The 20,561-nt window shown below is 34.2% G+C and overlaps 1 protein-coding gene across 2 annotated transcripts; it reads left to right on the top strand.

Annotated features, from left to right (window-relative positions):
• Positions 1-11,801: 11,801 nt before the first annotated feature.
• RB195_025904 (uncharacterized protein) lies at positions 11,802-20,144 on the top strand (the record flags this gene model as incomplete). Of its 2 annotated transcripts, XM_064214243.1 has the most annotated exons (7): positions 11,802-11,861; positions 14,855-14,902; positions 16,250-16,378; positions 16,744-16,854; positions 18,768-18,779; positions 18,833-18,854; positions 20,101-20,144. In XM_064214243.1, the coding sequence occupies 7 exons, from the start codon at positions 11,802-11,804 to the stop codon at positions 20,142-20,144; spliced, it is 426 nt and encodes a 141-aa protein (XP_064070124.1). The 2 variants fall into 2 exon arrangements, with proteins under 2 accessions (XP_064070124.1, XP_013309537.2); XM_013454083.2 differs by lacking the exon at positions 20,101-20,144 and having other exon boundaries at positions 18,768-18,851.
• Positions 20,145-20,561: the final 417 nt, after the last annotated feature.

Raw genomic sequence — 20,561 nt, forward strand, 5'->3', positions numbered from 1 at the left:
ATGTTGGATTGGCCTGTACCAAACATTTTCGAAAAAAATGCAACCTTTTTTGATTTCATTGTATATATATATATATATTTATTTGTTAGTATATTATATTGTTATGTTCTACTACATGCGTTTTTCTATAGATTATTTTATTTATTTCATATATTATTTGTTTTTATTATTATAGTGTTTACTATATATCATTGTATGTATATTTTTGCATTACTTATATCTATATAAATAGTGTAGCGGATTAGATTTAGTGTAGCGGTTAGAGGTTCCGCTTCCTGCACGATCGATCGGAGGTTCGAATCCACCCTAGTGCTCACCAAGCCTTTCATCCCTCTGGGGTCGATAAATTGGTACCAGACTTGTCTGGGAGGATAAACACACTGACGTAACACATCGGCTACCCCCGCAAGTCACTGTATAAACCATTTACACTTTCGTAAACCTGAACGATTCTGAATTGAAGTGAACGTGGTGGCGCATCCCAAACGGACTGATTAACGCCAGAAGCTTTATCCTTATCATTTAAAGGACAGAAGATAGAGTTAATACATCAAATAAGTGTTTTTATCCTCGCAGACAAGTCTGACACAAATTTATCGAACCCGGAGGGATGGAAAAATATACTGGAACCGAGGCGGTTTCAAACCAAATCGATCAATTGTGCTGTCACAGAGGAACCTCTTACCGAGTTCACTACACCAATTCCTCAACATAAACTTCAGGCAATTCCCCCTATCGTCCTAAAACACGGCTTTCTTGTACAAATTTTCCTACAAGACACCTTTTTCAGCAGCCTATCTATTTATCCATCACTTGAATGCGTCACTGGAGAAACTTCATTGGTTATAGCCCGCTCGCAGACGCGACGCGCGTCGAGCAATAGCCCGTCATGACGTGTCTCGTAGGAAACTTCGTACAGTACGACCAGACAGAACTCTTAGTATCAGCCCTTCGACTGAACGTTCAGTAACACACACTGCATTTTCCTCGTGCTTGCGAATTGGCTAGGTTGTTGAACCATAGTTCGGAGCAGGAAGTATGCTTCGGATTACTGTGATCTATCCGTATTAGGGAAAGTAACACGAGACAGTTGAAGAAAAGGGAAAAGGCAGTGTGTGTCAAGTAGCGAGCCGTTACGGTGCACTGTGGTGAGGTGCTCCATTACAACGTGGTCCGGAAACGATACCTGGACGACTTCGCGCGGGTAAGAATCATCGGTAAACTGGAAGAATGGCAAAGTGTGACGAGTGTATCCTGGGTTTTTGGTATTACTCACAGTATCGTTTCACGTGTATGGGGAGCTTTCTAGACCATGTGCACTGCAGTGCGCAGGAGGAGGTCGACCGCGTCTCTTCCCTTCCTGTCTGTTGCACAATGTATCCGTGGATTGAAGGAGAAAATGACCACTACCTTGTGCAACAGGCAAGAAGGGACTTACTTTAGTTGGCACTGTTCGATATGGTCGCGCATTTTCATCCATAAAATTGAAGTCAGGATCGATTGTACCCAATTCGCAAGCAATTTGGGAAAGGGGAGTGGAGCCAGAGTGGAATCAAACGCCATTTCTCACGCCGTTTTTGAGAAGGATAATGGGGAATTGAGCGAAGCCACGCTCCTACTCATAATCTACACTCCGGAACCCCTATTTTGTTCTCAGTAACTCAAACAACGTCAGTTTTGTGAGGCATTGCCTCTAAATACATGTCATTTTGAAAAAGTACTCTATACGACATACTGCATTTGACAGTTGTAACAAAGAGGGCAGGTATTTACATGCATAAACTTTAGATTGCAGTAGCTCTACGACAGCAGGTATGGTCGGCAAAGCCTTCTATTTTAATCGTCATGTTCTCGATCCTGAAAAGTTATCAGAACCGACTATTACTGAACTGAGGAACCCTAGAAAAGAGGCTCAGAGAAAACAATTAAAGGAATTCTAGAATATCTTAGAGATAGTGCTCAAACTCAAAAAATTGGTTTTGTCGTCTATATTCATAATTTGTGGATAGTAATTGGTAAGGATACTACTAGATCAGAGCAGATTGCACAGTTAACAGCAGTTTACCCGTCTAATTCTTCTGGATTCTAGAACTTCAGAGAATGGAAGCGAAAAACCTAGTGTAGAGGATGAGGTCGTCAGTTGTGGACAGGCGCAAATAAATGCGCTCTCACTCATATGGTAACTTTTCCCATTGCTGCATTTATTTCACATTCAATGTCCGCAATATCGCGTCAATTTCCATGAATCCATCAAAACACAGCCAGAAAACAAACCAGTATTTGGAATAAAATATATTTTTTACGAGTGATAAGTCTTATTGTTACGACTACTGTAAACGAAAGGGGAAAAAAAGCGAATGAAGACGGTGGTCAGAAAAAAAATTAAATAATTGAAACCCACAACTGGAAGAGCGGCAATTTTTCACCAGATTCCTTTTGCGATTTGCTTTCATTTGTTCTTGAGGATCGAATTGTGAAAAGAAAACCCATTATCCTGAGTACATCTTTTAGAATCGCAGAAGTTCCGTAACAGTTCAACATTCCAACTTAAAAATAAATTAAAATAATGAAAATTGCGTTCGTAAAAGAAGTCATTTTTGTTCAACACCTGTCGATAGTTTTTGCATGTATAAATACTGCTTTCGAAAAAAAAATTCTAGAATATAATGTAGTATTTTCTTTCACAGCTTGAAAAAAATGAGATAATAAGAGACACAATAAGAATTAAAAAATGTGAAAAAAAACGAGTTAAATAATTTCAAACACCCCTATAGGCTCCAAACATTTTTTATATGAAATAAAATGTCTGTTTCCGGGGGACACGCTTTTCTGACACTTAATCAGTTCCATTCTATAATATTTGAAGAGAAACGACAAGCTTAATAATTTTGCGTTAAGCCATCCAAGTGCGAACTGAGACAAACAAGCGCCGTTAATTAATCGCCCAACATCCTAGCCAACCGTTCCCAATTGTTCATTGTTCCGAATAATTTCCTCCTCACTTTGCTCTTTAAAATGATTTTCTTCCTCGCAATTATTTTTTAATTCTTTTTCCTCATAGCAGCCTTTTTCATCAGTCAGTTTACATTTTTATTAGATTTTTTATGGGGCTGCAACCTTTTTAATTTCCCTCAGAAAATGAGCGTTTGTTTCGTTAGCAATATGTAAATGGAATAGTTTCCTTAAAGGCATCACACCACGAATCTGGAGTGGTACGGATTTCCGGTGGAGTATTCATATACGGGATAGTAGATTATGGGGAGGAGGGTGAATCCGTTCATTTCTTCCTAATTACCGTAATAAACGGCCCGGAAGATACCGCTTCAGGCATTCTGGCGCACTATTTTCTACAGAGAGTTCGATTTGAGCGCGCCAGTCTTGTGCACGCGTCGCATCTTCCGGGTCGTTTTTTACGGCAATTAGGAAGAAATGGACGGAATCACCCCCCTCTCCATAATCTACGATCCTATATGAGAATATTCTACCTGAAATCCATACCACCTGAGATTCATGGGGTGATGTCTTTAAGATATGTAACGTATACATAGACGTCATTCCTCGGGCATTTTCTTCATGTCCAATGATTTCCATCAAGATAGACTGATATTGTCGCCTTGGTTCTTTGTTCGTCGTAAAAAAATGATCCGATATCAGTTTTCTCCTCGTGAAATGGAAGAAATCATTCATTCTAGTTCCTTTGAATCTTTTTTCTTCAAAAATGGTATCGAAAAATCTCTGAAATTACCTTCAAATTTCTCCATCTGAAGGAACTTAAATTAAGTGTGGAGCAGCAAAATTCTTTCGCTCGTATCTTCGCTAAAACACTGCTAATTCCTATCCAATTCCTTTTAAAATTGGTAAATTCCTCAACATTGTCACCGAACCTTTTTTTTCCTTGCTATTATCTCGACTCTTCACTAATTAGTTTATCAAGTCTGATTATCGTAGCTACAAGTCCTCAAATAATTGAAATATGGATTTTCCCACAAGTCTTGAATATCTTAACAAGTGAATTTCCCATTACGCTGAATTTTCGAACACATGGGCTCATTATCCCCGAATAAGGGATACTTCGAAATTTCCGAATGGAGAAATTTTTCGTTTAAGTTTGACTAAACGCTTTAATTTTTTAAAATTAGGTCGGAGCACTAAAAACCGAACATGTCAATGAGTTAGAGGAATAAGAAAGTCCGATCCTACTGTATTTGAAGTGAATTCAAAAAGAGACGTAGATTTACAATAAAAATGAGCATAAACCATAATTGTGCCCAATGATTTTTTGGTTCTCCTGTCAGTTATCGTTGGCACGTCCTTTTTCTTGAACCAGGAGAGTTACTCTACATTGAAAATGGAAAAAAATGGAATAAAGAGATTTCTTCGTAAAGCGAACGATGTGGATGTTTTTTTTTTTCAAAAAAAAAAAACCAGTGAAGGATAATTTCACTCTACGCCTTTCTTCTCCGGAAATCCTAACAAGCGTACATAAAGGGATTTTCTTGGCTACAGCTCAAGAAAAAAGAGCTACGTTTCAACATGCCAAGATTCAAAGGCAGTCGAACATGGACAATACATAAAGGGATGATCAGAAATTTTTTAGACACGTTCAAAATCGCTACGTTTTCAAGGCTTTGAATACTTCTATAATGCAAAAAAATGAACATTTCTTTCTCATTTTTCTCTTCGCCAAGATCTTCTCGGACTTACTGGAACAGTTTTCATGACATACGTATTTGTTCTGCGAATAAGGAACTTCATTATTCTTTCCAAATCGAGAGTTTTCTTAGAAAATCAAAGTGATGTGATTTTTTGCAAACAGTAACTGATTAGATTGACAGCATTCGGAGACATTATTCGAGCAAAATTTCACCTGGACCTACGAGAATACTGAAGTAGTAGTCTTTAGTCACAGGTTTTCGTATTCTAACACATCTTGCAGCTGCTTCCCATGATATTTTGCTGTTTTCTTGATCTCAAGCTGCCTAGCCTCATGTGAAGATCAGGAGATAAATTCTAAATTTAAATGACCGAGCAGGTTAAAATTAGCGTGTAAGAGAAAATGAAGCAGAAAGAAATGGAACACTTGGATAATCTTAAAACGTTTCTGATCTTAGAGTCCAGAATGTCTTTTTTCAAATAAGTTTTTATGATAAAATACTAAGAAGCCTAAAAATTGCTTCTAAATGATTTTTGCCCACAAAGTGTTAATTCGTGCGGAATTTCCGCTAGATTTAATTCTGTCACCAGTAATTTGATAAAATCGCTGCATGAACCGTGAAATTGGAATTTTAAACGTGCAAAAATGAAAGTTAACCTCCCCGACAGCAGCTCCAACGAGGAACGATTAAGGATAGAATCCTACCGCTTACAATCTTGAAATGTTTAGAAAAAAAATTAAAAAATCCAAAAACAAAAATTAGAAAAGGGCAGTATGTTCATAATGGTTCACATTTTAAAAAAATCTGCTCATAAATTATTACTGAAAATGAATATTTCTTAAAATCTTTCTTCATTGCCCAAAACACATAGAGAATCACAAATATGAACTTTTCCAGAAATGGATAAAATAGAAAAAATTTGTAACAGCATACGATCAAAGTAATGAGGAAAACCTGTTTTTCCGCGTCATTTATTTGATTCTCATGAAAATTTCCTAATTTCTTACTAGAATTTTCTAGAAATTCCAGAAATTCCAGAAAGAAATTTTTCCAGGGACAATATATAACAAATATCACACTGTCGATTATGATTTTTATGGATATTTGCAGCAGATATGGAACTATTTTGTCGTAAATTCAGAAAGAAAAATCCTCGTTATTATTGTTAGATAGGTATGTACACTTTAAGTCGTAGCGTTGTAGCACATAAAATGGGTCCCCATATTTTATTTTTATAGGATGCCTAAAGTGACACGATAATGGGTATAGAAAAAATTACATATGGGACGCGAAGGAAAGAAAAATGTGACGAGATCATGACAAAAGACCAGCTTCCTAAAGAAATCGCAGTGGATTTGTGAAGTTCTAGAGAAGTTTTTGATGATGGAAAAACTGAGTACAACATTAGATTTCTTTTCGTCAAAATTCCAGAAACAAATCCTCAAAAAACCAACAACAAATGCAATTTTCCGGGGGGGGGGGGGGGGGAGGGAAGGAGGAAAATTGTTTGGGTAGGAGTAATTCTAAACGTTCTAAAGAATTGTACCTAAATTGAAAAAGAACAAGCAAGAAATAGGAAAACATGAATTTCTAAAGGAGAAATACTATAGAAGCCGTCATGTTTATTTGTTTGTTGTTTTGCATGTTTTTGAAATCATTTCATGCACTGATATGCTAGTAGCTAGTCCTGAAAATAGGAAGAAGAAAAGTTTTGCTACCATCCGTCGAAGTTTCTCGAAATAATAAATATAATAATATAATATAATATAATATGAAAATGAATTCTTTTCATTAAGAAGTGACTAAACATTGAAATCAAACGTCGGCTTCATATTTTCTTCCACAAGTTGTTTTTCTCTTCACCCCATCATATTTTAAAGCCATCTTGAATTAAGAATTTAAACTTAATAAAGTCACAATAATGAAAACTCAGTGAAGCTTAAAAAAGACAAAATTTGATGGAACTCAGCGTTATTTTAACTATAACTTACTTTTTGATAAACTTCTGTAGATTGTTAGATTTAAAGTGATTTCATTCAAATTCAAATTCTCAATAATAAAAGAAGTAAACAAGCATAATTCTAGATCTTTTAGAACTTTCAAGGTATTTGTAAACAAGTTATATATCTTAAAACTGTAGAGTGATCAGCTAAGATAAAATTAATAATTTTTCTTTTCCATACTATTTTGTGTTTCCATTGCTTCAGTAGTTGCTCATAGCAGTTTATTATTTGCTCTCCTTTCGCTCATTTGTTTTTCTATTTCGAATCATCAAAAGCATTGTTATAACGGCAATTTGGTTTGTCACAACAAAACACTTAGGAAAGTTTTACTATTATGGAAACAATCAAAGTTGTTGTTGTACATAGAAGTATCCAGCAATATTAAAATATTAATTTAAAATATACGAAGATGATTAGTTTGAATTACAAATTAGATTAACTGATTTACACATTCGCCAGACGTTAACATCTGTGGGAAATGCTGGATTTTTTGCGTGAATTGTCATGATTTTATTTGTTATTTTAATATTATTTTTTCATTAATTAGAATCATTGCGATATGTATGAAATCATCACGTAATAAAAAATTGAATAAAAAAGCTAATAGCACTATTCAAACAAGCTCAAGGAAACAAATGAGTTCTTATAAGCAATTAATTCTAGTTAAAATTATACTAAACATACAGAGTAGTATTAAATCAGTTGCTCTTACTTTCAATCAACTTTTAGTGAATTTTCCAAGAGCTCTGCACCTAATATAACCGTAAGCGTATCTAAACCACGGATTTTCCCTGTAACTGTTTTGCAATAAACAAAGATTCAAAAAAATTGAGTTTTTCCAGCTACTAGACAAATTATTTCGATTTAAATCTTTCTGGCTGATGTAAGCTCATAAAAATATTTTGGAAAAATCCATGCCATGTCGCTGGATAACGTCACGACGTTTCTGCGTGAGCTGTGTTTCATCTCAGCAGCAACTTGGTATTTTCATCTATACTGATCACCTAATTCAAATCCATAAGAAATTTCTAGGATCTTTGAAGTTTTTTAAGGATAAAATTTTACGAACACACGTAAATGTCATTTTATATGCATGTCAAGTTCGTCCTTTGAAAACCAGTTCATGTGAATATACACAGCGCCAAGTTTGTTTTCTTTTTCCGAACTTTTCCAGAGTTTAAATAAAAATGTCTGAAAAAAAAAATGGGAATACCAAGCGTATAATTTGTTTTTCACAGATCAATAACTGTTCATGTTATATTTCAAAGAGCATGATTTATGGAAACTCTTTCTATAGGTATTATTTCTTATGGACTATCTGAGTTAATTATTTTTATACGATTCCTGATAGAACTTTTTATGATTGAATAAGGGGAATTTCCTGGAAATCATTCAGTTAATAAAGTGCTCTCAATAACGTTTTTTCCCCTTGCCACTATGTTGTTTAGGGACCGATGCAAATATGCATATATTGGGAAAATTATGCAGATTAGAAGGCATTAATAGCTTGCTTGTATACGTGGAATCCTCGTGAAGACCAAGAATAATGAGCTAATTGCTTGTTTTCGATTATCATCACTGGAAACTCCGCCGACATTCGCACCCACGCAACGATAATTTTCACGGATACCAATGAGCTCCGATATAATCCAAAGACAACCATAAACATTCCAAAAATCTACGAAAATATGAAGATTAATCACAAACAGTGTGATGGAAATGTGCAAATTTTTAGAAGAATAGGACGAATTTACAGTATCCATTATTTTCACTGTTTCGACATGCATATAATTATATAGGAGAATTCGCAACGTCACCCACAACAAAATTATTTTTTTTTGCTGAGGAAATTACTTCAAATTCCGTTGGATAGTCATAAACTGCATATGATTCATAGAAATGCGTTAAATATGGCGTTCTACACCCCAAATACCTCACTCAAACCAAAAATGGACCACGAATCCTAGCTCTTTGTTCCGATATCGGTTATGAATTCACAAATTTGTGTATCATTACGTCAACAACTTGAAGGTGTAAGGATATGAGACGAATATTTTGCATCCAGGTGGTGGTTTTATATAATTTACACAACAAATTCCCATGATCCAACAGAAGAGAAGATGAGCAGATTAGATTCTGGCTCTTACTGGGTGATTAGGACGAATGGATTTTTGAAAGATGTTTGTCTCGGTATTTTTATGGAATCGATCGCACGAAGGGATTTTCTTAAGGTTCCGCCTACTTCGCGATTTCAAAAATTATCCATACGTGGTCCATATGATTAAAATTAACAGAGCATTCCAAGAATTTCTTAACCAGTTTTTCCAAGGTTCTCAAAATCTATTCTGAGATCAATAACTTTTGCTTCATTTATAAATATTTCTATCCTCAACTTGAATTCCTTTCACAAAATTCTACGAACAAAAAACAACATCCATATATTTTCGACAGTTTATTATCTATGGAAAGGGTACAGATAAGTTTATTTTCAAAATGCGAACCTCAATAAAAATTACACATTACTTTTTACTACTACTCTTGTAGTATCCAGCAAGATATATATTTGTTCTCAATTATGTATCTACAACCTCATCATACTTTTCATTGTAGTTCCCAGATCACAGCCCATTTTAATACTACGATTAAGAAAACAAAAAAATAATAACAATGAATGAAATAAGTAATTAGAAGTCGAAAGAAAGTACCCTTCCATTTTTTTAGGCGGAAAAAAGAGAAAAAATTTCATGAATAGCAAGCGGGATACCATTCTTTGCTTCTTCGTTAATCTACAAGGAAAAATATTTTCAAATTTGATTGTTTTTTGTTATTAACATCATGATATTTGGCATCATTTCCATGAATCCCTCACTAACCAAGCAATTCACTAATTTGGTAGTTATTTTTCATAAATTTTTCCTACAAATAATTCGTAATTCGTATGACTGTAATGGTTAGATTGGTTGTTTTGCAGAAATGCTTTTTTTTTGTGTGACGTTGCCACGGCTTTGTGTACATGTACGTGGATTGCTTGATTCTTCACTAGGATCATGACTTTATCTCCTCTTTTAACATGAACAATTTTGTTTGTCTCCAAACAAACAAACATAATTTCCTGGAATTGTCATATTTATAAATATGTAAATATTTTGTAGGTGTGACGTAAATGTGTTTTCAAAACAAGGAAGAGTTTAGCTTATCTATCGATTTATTCTAACAAGACTAAACTAATAGGGTTTAGAAATTACTCAAACATAAATAAATACGTCACCGGAGAAGCGCACCATTAACTGAAGATGCTTTTAAAATTTTTTAGAAATGCCTATTCATTAGAAATTAAACAAATCGTACCATTAACTGAAAAAGTCTTTAAAAATTTTCAGAAAGGAATTTCATTAGAAAATGATCGATGCGAAAAAGGTATTCGACACTGGAAAAATAATAACGAGGGACCCAAACATAGTTTTGAACCTCTAGCTTTCAGTTTTCAGGGAAAAATTGCAAATTTTTTCTTTCCCGAATAGAAGACTCATTTTTACAACTAGAATTAGCTTATTAATAAATTTGGTAGTAATGTCGATAGAAGTAATCCGATTAAATATGCATGGATGGATCCATAATTTTCTGTTGCCCTTAAATTAAATTTTTTTCATTCTCATTTCGCCTTATACAATTGCATTTTTTCATGGATCATTTATTGCATTTGTATGATCTTATGCTAGGACATCTTTACGGATATAAGGTACAGTGATGCCATAAATGAACGTTATGATGTTCATTAGAACTGTGCTTATTGGTTTCATTTTCACCCCCTTTCCCTCCCAAAAAAAAATCCCTAGTTATCGATCCATATTTTGTTGTTTATTGTTCTTAATCTATTACGTTATATACTGACACAAGTATTTGAAATCATTTACTCTTCTTCTATTTTTTTTTCTCCTTCTCTCTTTCTTACGAATTTTGGTGCCGTGGAATACTATTAGGCTGGCAGCTAATTTCTGCTACAGTTTGCAAGATTTCACATAGTTTATTTATTTACTGTCTATTCTCACTCATCAACATTTCAATGACTGACGTATCATCCATGGGTATCGACGACATGTTACCAATGCCCAGGAAATTTACAGATCCCCTCCTTGTAGAAATCCGGGAACTTGAGACCAAAGAATCACTGAACGTCCCTTTTGAGTTCATTCTCATCAACGAAGTGGTGTCCTTTCAGGTGATAAGCCAGAGATGGGAACACGCGGTAGTCGGATGGGGCAATCCTTGGACTGTATGACAGATGGGAAGGGATTGTCCTGTCGAGATTTCTCTGCTTCATCTGAGCTAACGTTGCGACATATGGACGCGCGTTGCCATGCAGGAAGAAGACTTTCCCCTACACTATTCCTCTGAGCCTCGTAGCCATCCGGTCCAACCGGTTGAAGTACCTCTCAGGATCGATAGTAGAACCTCTGGTAGAAGCTGGAGCGTATGACTCCCTTGACATTCCACCAGCAAATCTTCAGATCTTCTTGAACTCCGGTCAGTGCGTTGACACTTCCTTCAGGAGATAGAGGAAGAGAACCACCAGAAGCAGCCATCAAAGGAGAGGGTTGAGGATAGAACTTAGGAGAGATTACTAACCAATAGTACTGGATTAACAGATCCGCTAAATGGATTTCTAGAGCAAAATTTCTAGAGGCGACAGAGATTAGTTGACAGCCTAATATTTTTAGCTAACCACATTTCTTAAGGAAAGACTGGGAAGCACTTTTTTTTTCCAAATTTGAACTTTAGAAAATTACCTTGAAAAATTTCCATCTTTTTCCCATCCCACTGAACAGGATTGAATACCTTCGAAATTACTTTCGTATTCGCGTACTTCAACGTAGATTTTTAAGAGTAACTAGAATTTTTGAAAAATTGTTGCTTTCATTGATAATAATTTCTGTACTATCGCTATTTGAAAACTTATATGATATGATTGAGGTGGCAGGATTTCAGTGCTGAACGTTGTACTCAGGAGTCATCCACGCTCCGCCCCGTTTCATATTCAACAAGGCGGGGAAAGCTGTCTGTGAACGAACGAACCACTTCATTCTCATAGAAATTCAAAACCGGACGGGCTCACACACACATAAATACACATATATAGACAACGATGAGGCATCTTCTTATTCTAATCACATCACTAACAGCTGCTACTGCAACCTGTACATCGGTAAGCAACTATTTTCACGAATTTTTGCTTATTTTCTGTTTCTTTATGTATTCATATTCTTAAATTTCAATTTTCTCCCAAGTTTCTGTCAAAATTATGAGTTTATTGCTGATTAATTAGAAATTATGACAAGAGAGTGGTAAAATGTTGCAGAAATAAAATATTGAGATTTTAAAGATGATAATAATATAATATAATAAATGATAATAAGTTATTAAAAAGCGGAAAAATACGAAGTAATTTCAATGTCAGCGCAGGTTCTCACCTTCCCATTCTATAGGTTCTCACTTCTTTTACAACTTCTTACTGTGAATTTTTCATAAATTCCTATAGAGAGCTATTTATGAAGGAACCAAAGTTCTTAGATGTACTAATGGAGCCTTCTAATTCCGACTTCCGAAAACGGTCTATTCACAAATATTACCAATTTACTGAATAAAATTCCACACTTTCATCTTTTACATTGTTTTGAGTCCTCAGAAGATTCTACAGTAAGCTGACATAAATTGATCGTGGAAATAATCCATGTCTCAACCTGATCTTACAAGTCAAGAAAAATGGAAAAAAACTGTAGCGGTATTAGGTAAATAAAAAAAATAAAACAGGCCAAAATCCTACGAAATCCAATATTGTGTCGTGGCAACGAATTTTCCTTCTAAAATAGGGAAATAAAATACTGTGGCTCCCATGCAAGATGATCGTAGATTGAAAATCCGCATTCTGAAGACAATGGGACCGTATGAAAAATTTTTTAGCAATCCTTTTGTTTACGATTTTCTCCTTTGATAGCACGTTGAGGTGTTTTGAGGGAGAGTAATCGGTAAACAAAGGAATCTAAGCCATACACAATGAATTAGACTTTGCTAACGCGATTCTATCAAATTCTTGAGTCCTACATTTGAAGTCAAATTTATTCAATTATTCATTTATTCATTTATTTCTCAATAAAATATTCTCTAAAATATATTCTACTAATATATAATATAATATAATATACTAAATAGTAATATATAAGTTAAAAATAAAAAATAATCCAGCTCATACACGTGGTGTCTCGTCGTACGATAATTTCACTTTAAGGATTTTGAGGGAATTTTTGAGGATTTATTCATTTAAAGTTACCATACACAAATATTTGACATCATTGTCGTATTCATTATTTCAGAAGATTAATTTAAAGAATAAAAAAAAGCTTTGAAACGATTCCTCTGCTTCACCAACGAATCCTGATTCTGATCCTTATGGCCTTCATTTCTTACTAATGTATTTCCTATAAAAAAATGTGTATCTTTAAAATGTTCGATTTTCAAACTGATGCACTTCCAGGACACCTTAGAAATTTGTTAAGAGATCACAATGGGGACGTTAATAAACTTTTGGAAATCATTTCAGTCGCAAGGAAAATTCTCATTCTTTACGTTCTCTCTAAACCTATTCGTACTTCGGCGAACTCCAATAAATTTTAAAAAATTCTTATCTTTTCAAAAAAAAAAAAACAAAATGAGTCATGAGGTAACGCATTGCAGTATGAGTAATACTAGTCACTTATAACTTATAACCAACTTATTCAATCAAACTAATTGCTGTCCGATTTACTAGCTTCCCTAATTACCAATGCCTTCAATACTTATGATATACAGCTTTTTTCGTCTTGTTGTTGAAAAACATATGAAAGAAAATCCGCAAATGCTCAGATGTCGTCAGCATTCCTCAAAGAGTTTATCCTAAATTTCTCAACAAAATCTGACGCACGTCAAATCCTTGAGCGAGCTGTATAAACTCTTTAAATAATGTAACAGTGAGAGGAAATTGTAAAATCCCAAAAACCTTCATTGAGTTGTCTAAGTAATTTTTTTTAAAATTATTTTTAGATCCGTTAATAATTCGATTATGTTAGGAAGTATTACAAGGTCAGAAATTATTCTAGGATAGACCGTCCAACATAGCTGTTATACTTTTTCTCCAACTGGTGGTTAATAAGGGTAATTGTAGGGGTTTAACATGCGTACCACAATTCTTATTTTCGTTTTTTTTTTTAATTTGATGTTTTTTTCTAGTAGTTACAATAAAATAACCTACTTTTAATCTACTTTTAAAATTATCGCAGAAGAAAATATCGATTGCAAGTTGCACAACGCTCACAACAAGTCGACAAATTAAAGGTTTCAACTCAAAGTTGAAAGAGAACAACAAGCCGGCAAAATATTCGTGAACAAAAAAAAATTATATTTACGACATATTGGAAACCTTGACGAAAATAGCATAGAAGTTACTTGATATAAATCACAAGCATTTTTTTTAAGCTAAGTAATTGATATGGTCGACTTCTTTATTCAACGCTCATATTTCATTTTCTTAGCAAAAAAAATATACGGTACAAAAACGTCCCTTATCTCGGAGTGAAGCCACACGACACAAAAACAAACGTAGGAATAGCATGAATTTTTTTTTTCATACTCATTCAAACTCTTTCATACTCACTTCTCTCATCAATTTTTGATTTTTTTAGAAGGATTACTGCAAAGCTCCAGAAACAAAACAAGAAATAAATAAAAACAAAAATGCGAAAACGTTGAGCCCTAACAGGGTGACAATTAAATTTTCTTTACACTTCTAAGGTTGTTTAAATTGAAAGAAAAATCCTTCACATATGGGTATAAAAATGACAGTGCTCATAAATTAATCATTTAGTTTCCTTTCAAAACCTCTTTCAAGTAGTTCATTATTCATTTCAAAAATTTTCATCAAGTTAAGATCCTTATAAACTGATAGTGGAGGTAAAAGAGGGCATGTAGAATATGATAAACTGAAAGAATCCTAGAATTCCTCAAAATTCGCAGTTGTTTATGACAGACTCAACGGTGTAAAAAAATTTGTAGAATTTCTACATTGCTTGATTATTAAACTTCCTATACAACTTGTAAAAGTTTCCAGCATTAAAACGCAATGACAAACTCCTTCCCCGATCCATCATAAATTCCTTAAAATTTCAGGATCGTTGCGATACTGCAGGATTTGTTATCAAAACGAGACATTTAGAGGTTTGTATGTTTTCAATTCTCTTTTTAAAGGCATGTAAAAAAAATTCATTTATTTGCTGAAATTCTAGACACTTCTTTTCAACTTAATTTCGTATAAATGAAGGGAATAATTTTAGAAATGAAATTTCTCCAAAGGTCCATAACATCAAATATTCGACATTTATTCTTTTCAATAATAATTAATACAGTTCTCAATGTCGTAAATAAAGGCCTAAAAGTTAAGGCCTAAAATTTGAAAAAAAAACAGTTTTCCTTCTGTATACAAATATGTGTACATATGTGGGTCCGCTTTTCTATGTACTAAAAATAAAAGCATTGCTGAGCTAAAAAAACATTTTTTTGAACTTTTACTTCAGGATATGACTTTAGTTCTAATTTTATCAGCTTCATAGTTTACGGTACTGAGTCATATTTAATTATCGTCATATGGTAGTTCTTACGACGCCAAAAATATGCATCAATAAATATGCATCAGGACATCACCAAGTTAAAAAAATAGAAAATAATGTTTATGATCGAATGAAATTATGTCCGAGAAATTCGTTGCAGTTCATGATGTCATCTCTTCTGGATGTGAATATACTGTATTTTCATCAATTTATGAATAAAGTTCTTTAAACCTCTAGAGTAACATCATTTTCCAGTGCAGAATTAATGATATTGGTGTAATTTTTTGGAGGATTCCTCCAGAAAAAAGAAACCCATAGAATTTAACCGTTGCTCTGTTTGTGGTTTGCTAACAGTTCTCTAGGGAACATAACAGCAAGAAAGAATGTAACTAAAATCCTTGTTTACAACTAAATATAAAACATTATTCATTTATTTAAAGTATTAACACGGATTTTTCCACCTAAACCTAAACCCCACAGATGACCGGGGTGGCCACACTTTTCACAATATTTCTATTTTCTTTTTTTCCTACCGTTTTTGCGATGCTGTGGATAAATTGGCTTTAAACAAGCTCAAAACCAATTATATCAATTCTGGAAAAGACAAGAATATTCTGAAGTCAATCATCCAGAAAGTGCAATTATGGTGCTTTACGGATACGTCGTACACGGATTTCCGATAGATCATTCTCTCCATCCAGTAAAGTAGGAAGTGAATTCAGTAACTAATATTTTCTGGAATAGTTCCGAGGAAGGGCTCCCAACGGAACGTTAACTAGCATGAATATACTAAATCAGCTATGGTCTCCCATAATTTTTTCTTCTATCCAGAAACTGATTCTCTCTTCTAGCCTTAAAATGATGAAATGAAATGCATTATCAGATCTTCTCCGGATTGTTCACACCCAAAAAGTTATATCCGAATTCTTATCCACTCTACAATAACATTTCCTTTTAGGACCCGCTCGACTCGGAACCTGTGATTAAAAACAAAATAATGGCTTCAAGTCGTTTCTGGGGTAAACGAGCGTTCCCGGATGAGCTACGACGAGCAAGCATTCGATGGGGAAAACGATGGGATGCGAAGGTATGTGAACTCTTGTCTGGATTTACAGTATTACGTTTGCATTCACAATAGTGATGTCATTGCCAACGTAACATGTAGAAATTCATTGATTTTCACTGAGTTCGCCACTTTGACAGTTGCCATAATATTTTTTCGAATTTTTATGGAGTAATTTTGATTGGGTCGGCGATATTCTATTAATAACGTAATCCATCAAATTGTATTACTATACTTCGATTATTAATATTAATGACAACCCAAGTAAAGAAAAAATAAACATGACGTAAGTGTCGTAGTGCTATATCCAGGATTCTTGGGATACTAAATAAAACAAGAAACAGAACCATATGAATTTTGATAATAGTTTTGACTTATAATGCTTCTAGGCATGGCGACAAATGTATGCGGAACTGCTGCGCCCGACAAATATTGCGACAAAATGGACGCCGATAGTGAAAACGCAGCATGTTCCGGATGTATCAGCTCAGATGCAGGAGGTATGGGATATTCTTTGGATTCCGAGAAAAAAACCGTATCATTTGAAACGTACTCAACCAAAAATTTAAAATGTTCACGTGATGATATGAGAGTAAATTCATATTGGAGAAGAAAACTCTACTATTACCATAAATTCCTTCTATTCTCTTATTTTTTTCTTCTTTCTTTCCATAATTCTGTAAATACAGTAGAAGCCTTTCCTATATAGATAGTAATAATTGCTGACGTATCAATCTGCTTGGGATCCACCAACGTATTTGACTGCAATTCGGAATAACTGAGGTTTTATGAACGCTTCTCTAACCTAAACAATGACTTGCGGGGGCCAGCCGATATATCACGTCAATGTTTTTATCCTCCCGGATGAGTCTAGTATCAAGTCATTGGCTCCGGAGGGAGGAAAGGCTTGGGTATCATTGGGGCGGTTTCGAACCATCGGTCGTCCAGTAGCTGGACCTCTTACCGATTGCGCTGCACTTCCCCCATAATAATAATGGTTGGAATAATAACAATAATAATAATAATAATAATAATAATAATAATAATAATAATAATAATAACAATAATAATAATAATAATAATAATAATAATAATAATAATAAAAGTAAAATAGATGATCAAATATCGTTATGGAACTATTTATTTCGCATTCCTCTGAAATCAACTACGTTCAAATTCTCCTTACTCTCTTCTTTCCATAATTAATCACTCATTTCTAGGTTGATCTATGAACTATTTAGTAATCATGTAAACATGTTGATAAAAGACGAAAAAGCCTTCAAAGATTTTCTCAGATCAACAAATTCCAAAACGAGTAATTTATGATCAATGGAAGACAAAATAGTAATTGTTTTTCATTATAATAAATCCTCACATAAAAAAAATCAAGTGTTACTCTCGACTATCGAATGAAAATTTGTTTCTTTTGTAACCTTTCGAAATTATAACTGCTAGCTCGATTAGTATAAGTTTCTATCCTTATTTTGGCAAACTATTCAACCTGGAAAAGTCTTATAGGAATTAGTGCTGGAAAAGGTTATTTAGGCATGCTTCCTAACCACGATTTGCGGTAATGATAACTCATTTCAACTCTTATTTCCTTCTTAGACGATTATAAATAATGAGCTGGACAGATGAAGCGAGAAAAAGAGGTGAAAAAAATTAAGCACGATTTTCTCTGATAAAAAAATAGTATCTTTCTTGGGTTATCCTACCGCATATGAAATAAAATCCGAACTAGATTCAGAACTATTCTTAAATCTCATCATCTCGAAATTCTCATTGAACTAATCTCATTTATACCTCACGCAATTTTATACACTTTGTCATAGATAATAAAAGATAAAATAAACATGTTAAGAATAAAAATGAACCTATCAAGAATACCAATACGATTATTTCAATTGGTATTCTCTGCGTTCTGCTCCCATTTCAATTCAACGCAAATTAAAAATTGTTTGGATGAGTAAACATCGAAACCGATGAAATTTTTCAGCTGTTGAGGATTTTCTGAAACATGATGATATTACTTTATTCTATGCTTCAAAATTTAATTGATGACAATTTAGTATATTTTGCTTTTCAAACGTGAAATTCCTTTCAAATGCTCCAGCGTTTTCGAAGAAATCAAAAAAGCTGAAAATTGCAAGATGCTTATCTTTGAAGAAAAGGAACGAAAAAAAAAACCAAAAAGGGATGTCAACGTTTGTAAACGAAATTTGTTCCAAATAAATTTTGTGATTTGTTTCCGCTGATCTAATGAAAAAAAACATATTTGTATTTTATAAAAACTGAAGACTACAAAAAACTACGAATATGAATTGTCGTGAGCTCTAAGTCCTCTTTATTATTGCAAATAACTCAATGAAACACAAAAAAATATACATTGAGGTCATGTATATAATTCTTCTAGGATGACGAACCCGTACTTCGTGTAGCAAAAGCTGCAAATATTCGTCCAAAATTAGCGTTATCCAGTCGCCTTTGGGGACGTTGAAAGGTAAGCCATCTACATACATGCGATAGAAATTCCTCAGAAAAAAAAAGAATAAAGAAGTTTCGCAATGCGGACGACTTCGTTGATTTTTACTCGCGCATGAATAATTACATGAATAATTTCTCTCCGTTGCAAAAAATCAAAATCAAAAAATAAAAAATGAAAATCGTTCAAACCCTCTTCTTTTCAGGAGTAGAAAGTGTTTTCAGAGTTTTTTCCATTATATTTTGGAAAAATTAGGTGTAACGCTCTGTAATTGTAGCTGTACTTTTGAAAAACGTACGTATCTGGTATGTACACATATGTGTGTATGTACATTGATACGAATCAATATTCCACAATGTCCCAGTCTATGAAGTTTGATACCTCAAAATTGAAATTACGAACATTATTTGGGATTTAGGAGGTGTCCAGGCTCCTGTCTCATAATGGCATTACATATATACTTGTTCATGGAGTTAGTATGTGGGCAAAAAAAAAACGAAAACAAAAAATCATACCTTTAACGCTTTTCACACATGTAAAAACTGATAAGGGACGTCACAAATTATTGATTTGCGGACGTAGCGAGTGTAAATCTCACTCAGTTTAAAGGCAGCATACCACAAATCTGACGTGGTGAAGGAATCCGCGGGGAAATCCAGTGTTAAGGTTGTAGATCTCGGAATCAGCGATGGTTCCGTTCATCTCTCCCTACTTGTCGTAAGAAACGACGTGGAAGTCGACGTTTTTAATACGATTTCAGTTTCCACGCGGCACCTTTGTGCACGCGTCGCATCCACGTGCGAGCGGTCAAAGATCAATGATGTCTTCTCACCAGCATATTCAAATAAAACCAATGAATGAGCCACTAAGAGGCCTGGAATGTGTGCATAAAGGGGCGTTTTAAGGTACCTAAACAAGTAAACAAAGTGGTTCCCATGTCATTACTTACGACGATCGGGGAAAGATGAGCGGAACCACCCCTGATTCGGGAATCTACAACTCCATCCTTAGTTTTCCCATCACCACGTCAGATTCGTGGTATGCTGCCTTTACGATATAGCCACTTAATCGATGAGAAAGTGGGAACCCCTTAATGCTTATTCCGCGCAGCACCTAAAAATAGGATTTTTATTTTTTATTTTTCATATTTTCATTCTTTTTCATAAATAGGACTACTGGAGGAGAAATACGAGAGTTCTATATTCCTTGTCAATCTTTTCAGAAGCTTCCTAAATGAATTAACAGTATAATTCCACATTTTCAGGCTCCAACCCTGGTCATTCCAAATGTGTGGGAATTTATCCGTGAAACCGTCTGATTCTCGTAATGGTTGCAATAAATTCGTTTGATAGTGAAAACAATCTACGGTAACTAGTTGCAGATTTATCTGTTCTCCAATAAAAATAGAATTCAGAAATAACAAAGAAAAAAGTAATTCAGCTGTTCTGGTAGTGACTCTGTGAATGTCCGTAAACTAGTCTGTGAAACTAAATAGAAAATTTCATACAAGCAGTCAATTACTATGTAAGCCCGTTGGAAATCATTAACAAATACTGCCTCAAACAGACATCTTCGAAATAACAATGATCACACATTTAAATAACCATTAAACCTAGAAAGAATTCATTCCTGAAGCGAACGCGAGTAAAGGGTGGAATAAAACGAAAGAAACACCCTGTATATGACTGCAATGCAAGTTTAAATTTAAAGAAGTAAAAACGAGAT

This window comes from Necator americanus, chromosome X (assembly GCF_031761385.1).
Source record: "Necator americanus strain Aroian chromosome X, whole genome shotgun sequence".
Lineage (NCBI taxonomy): Eukaryota > Metazoa > Nematoda > Chromadorea > Rhabditida > Ancylostomatidae > Necator > Necator americanus.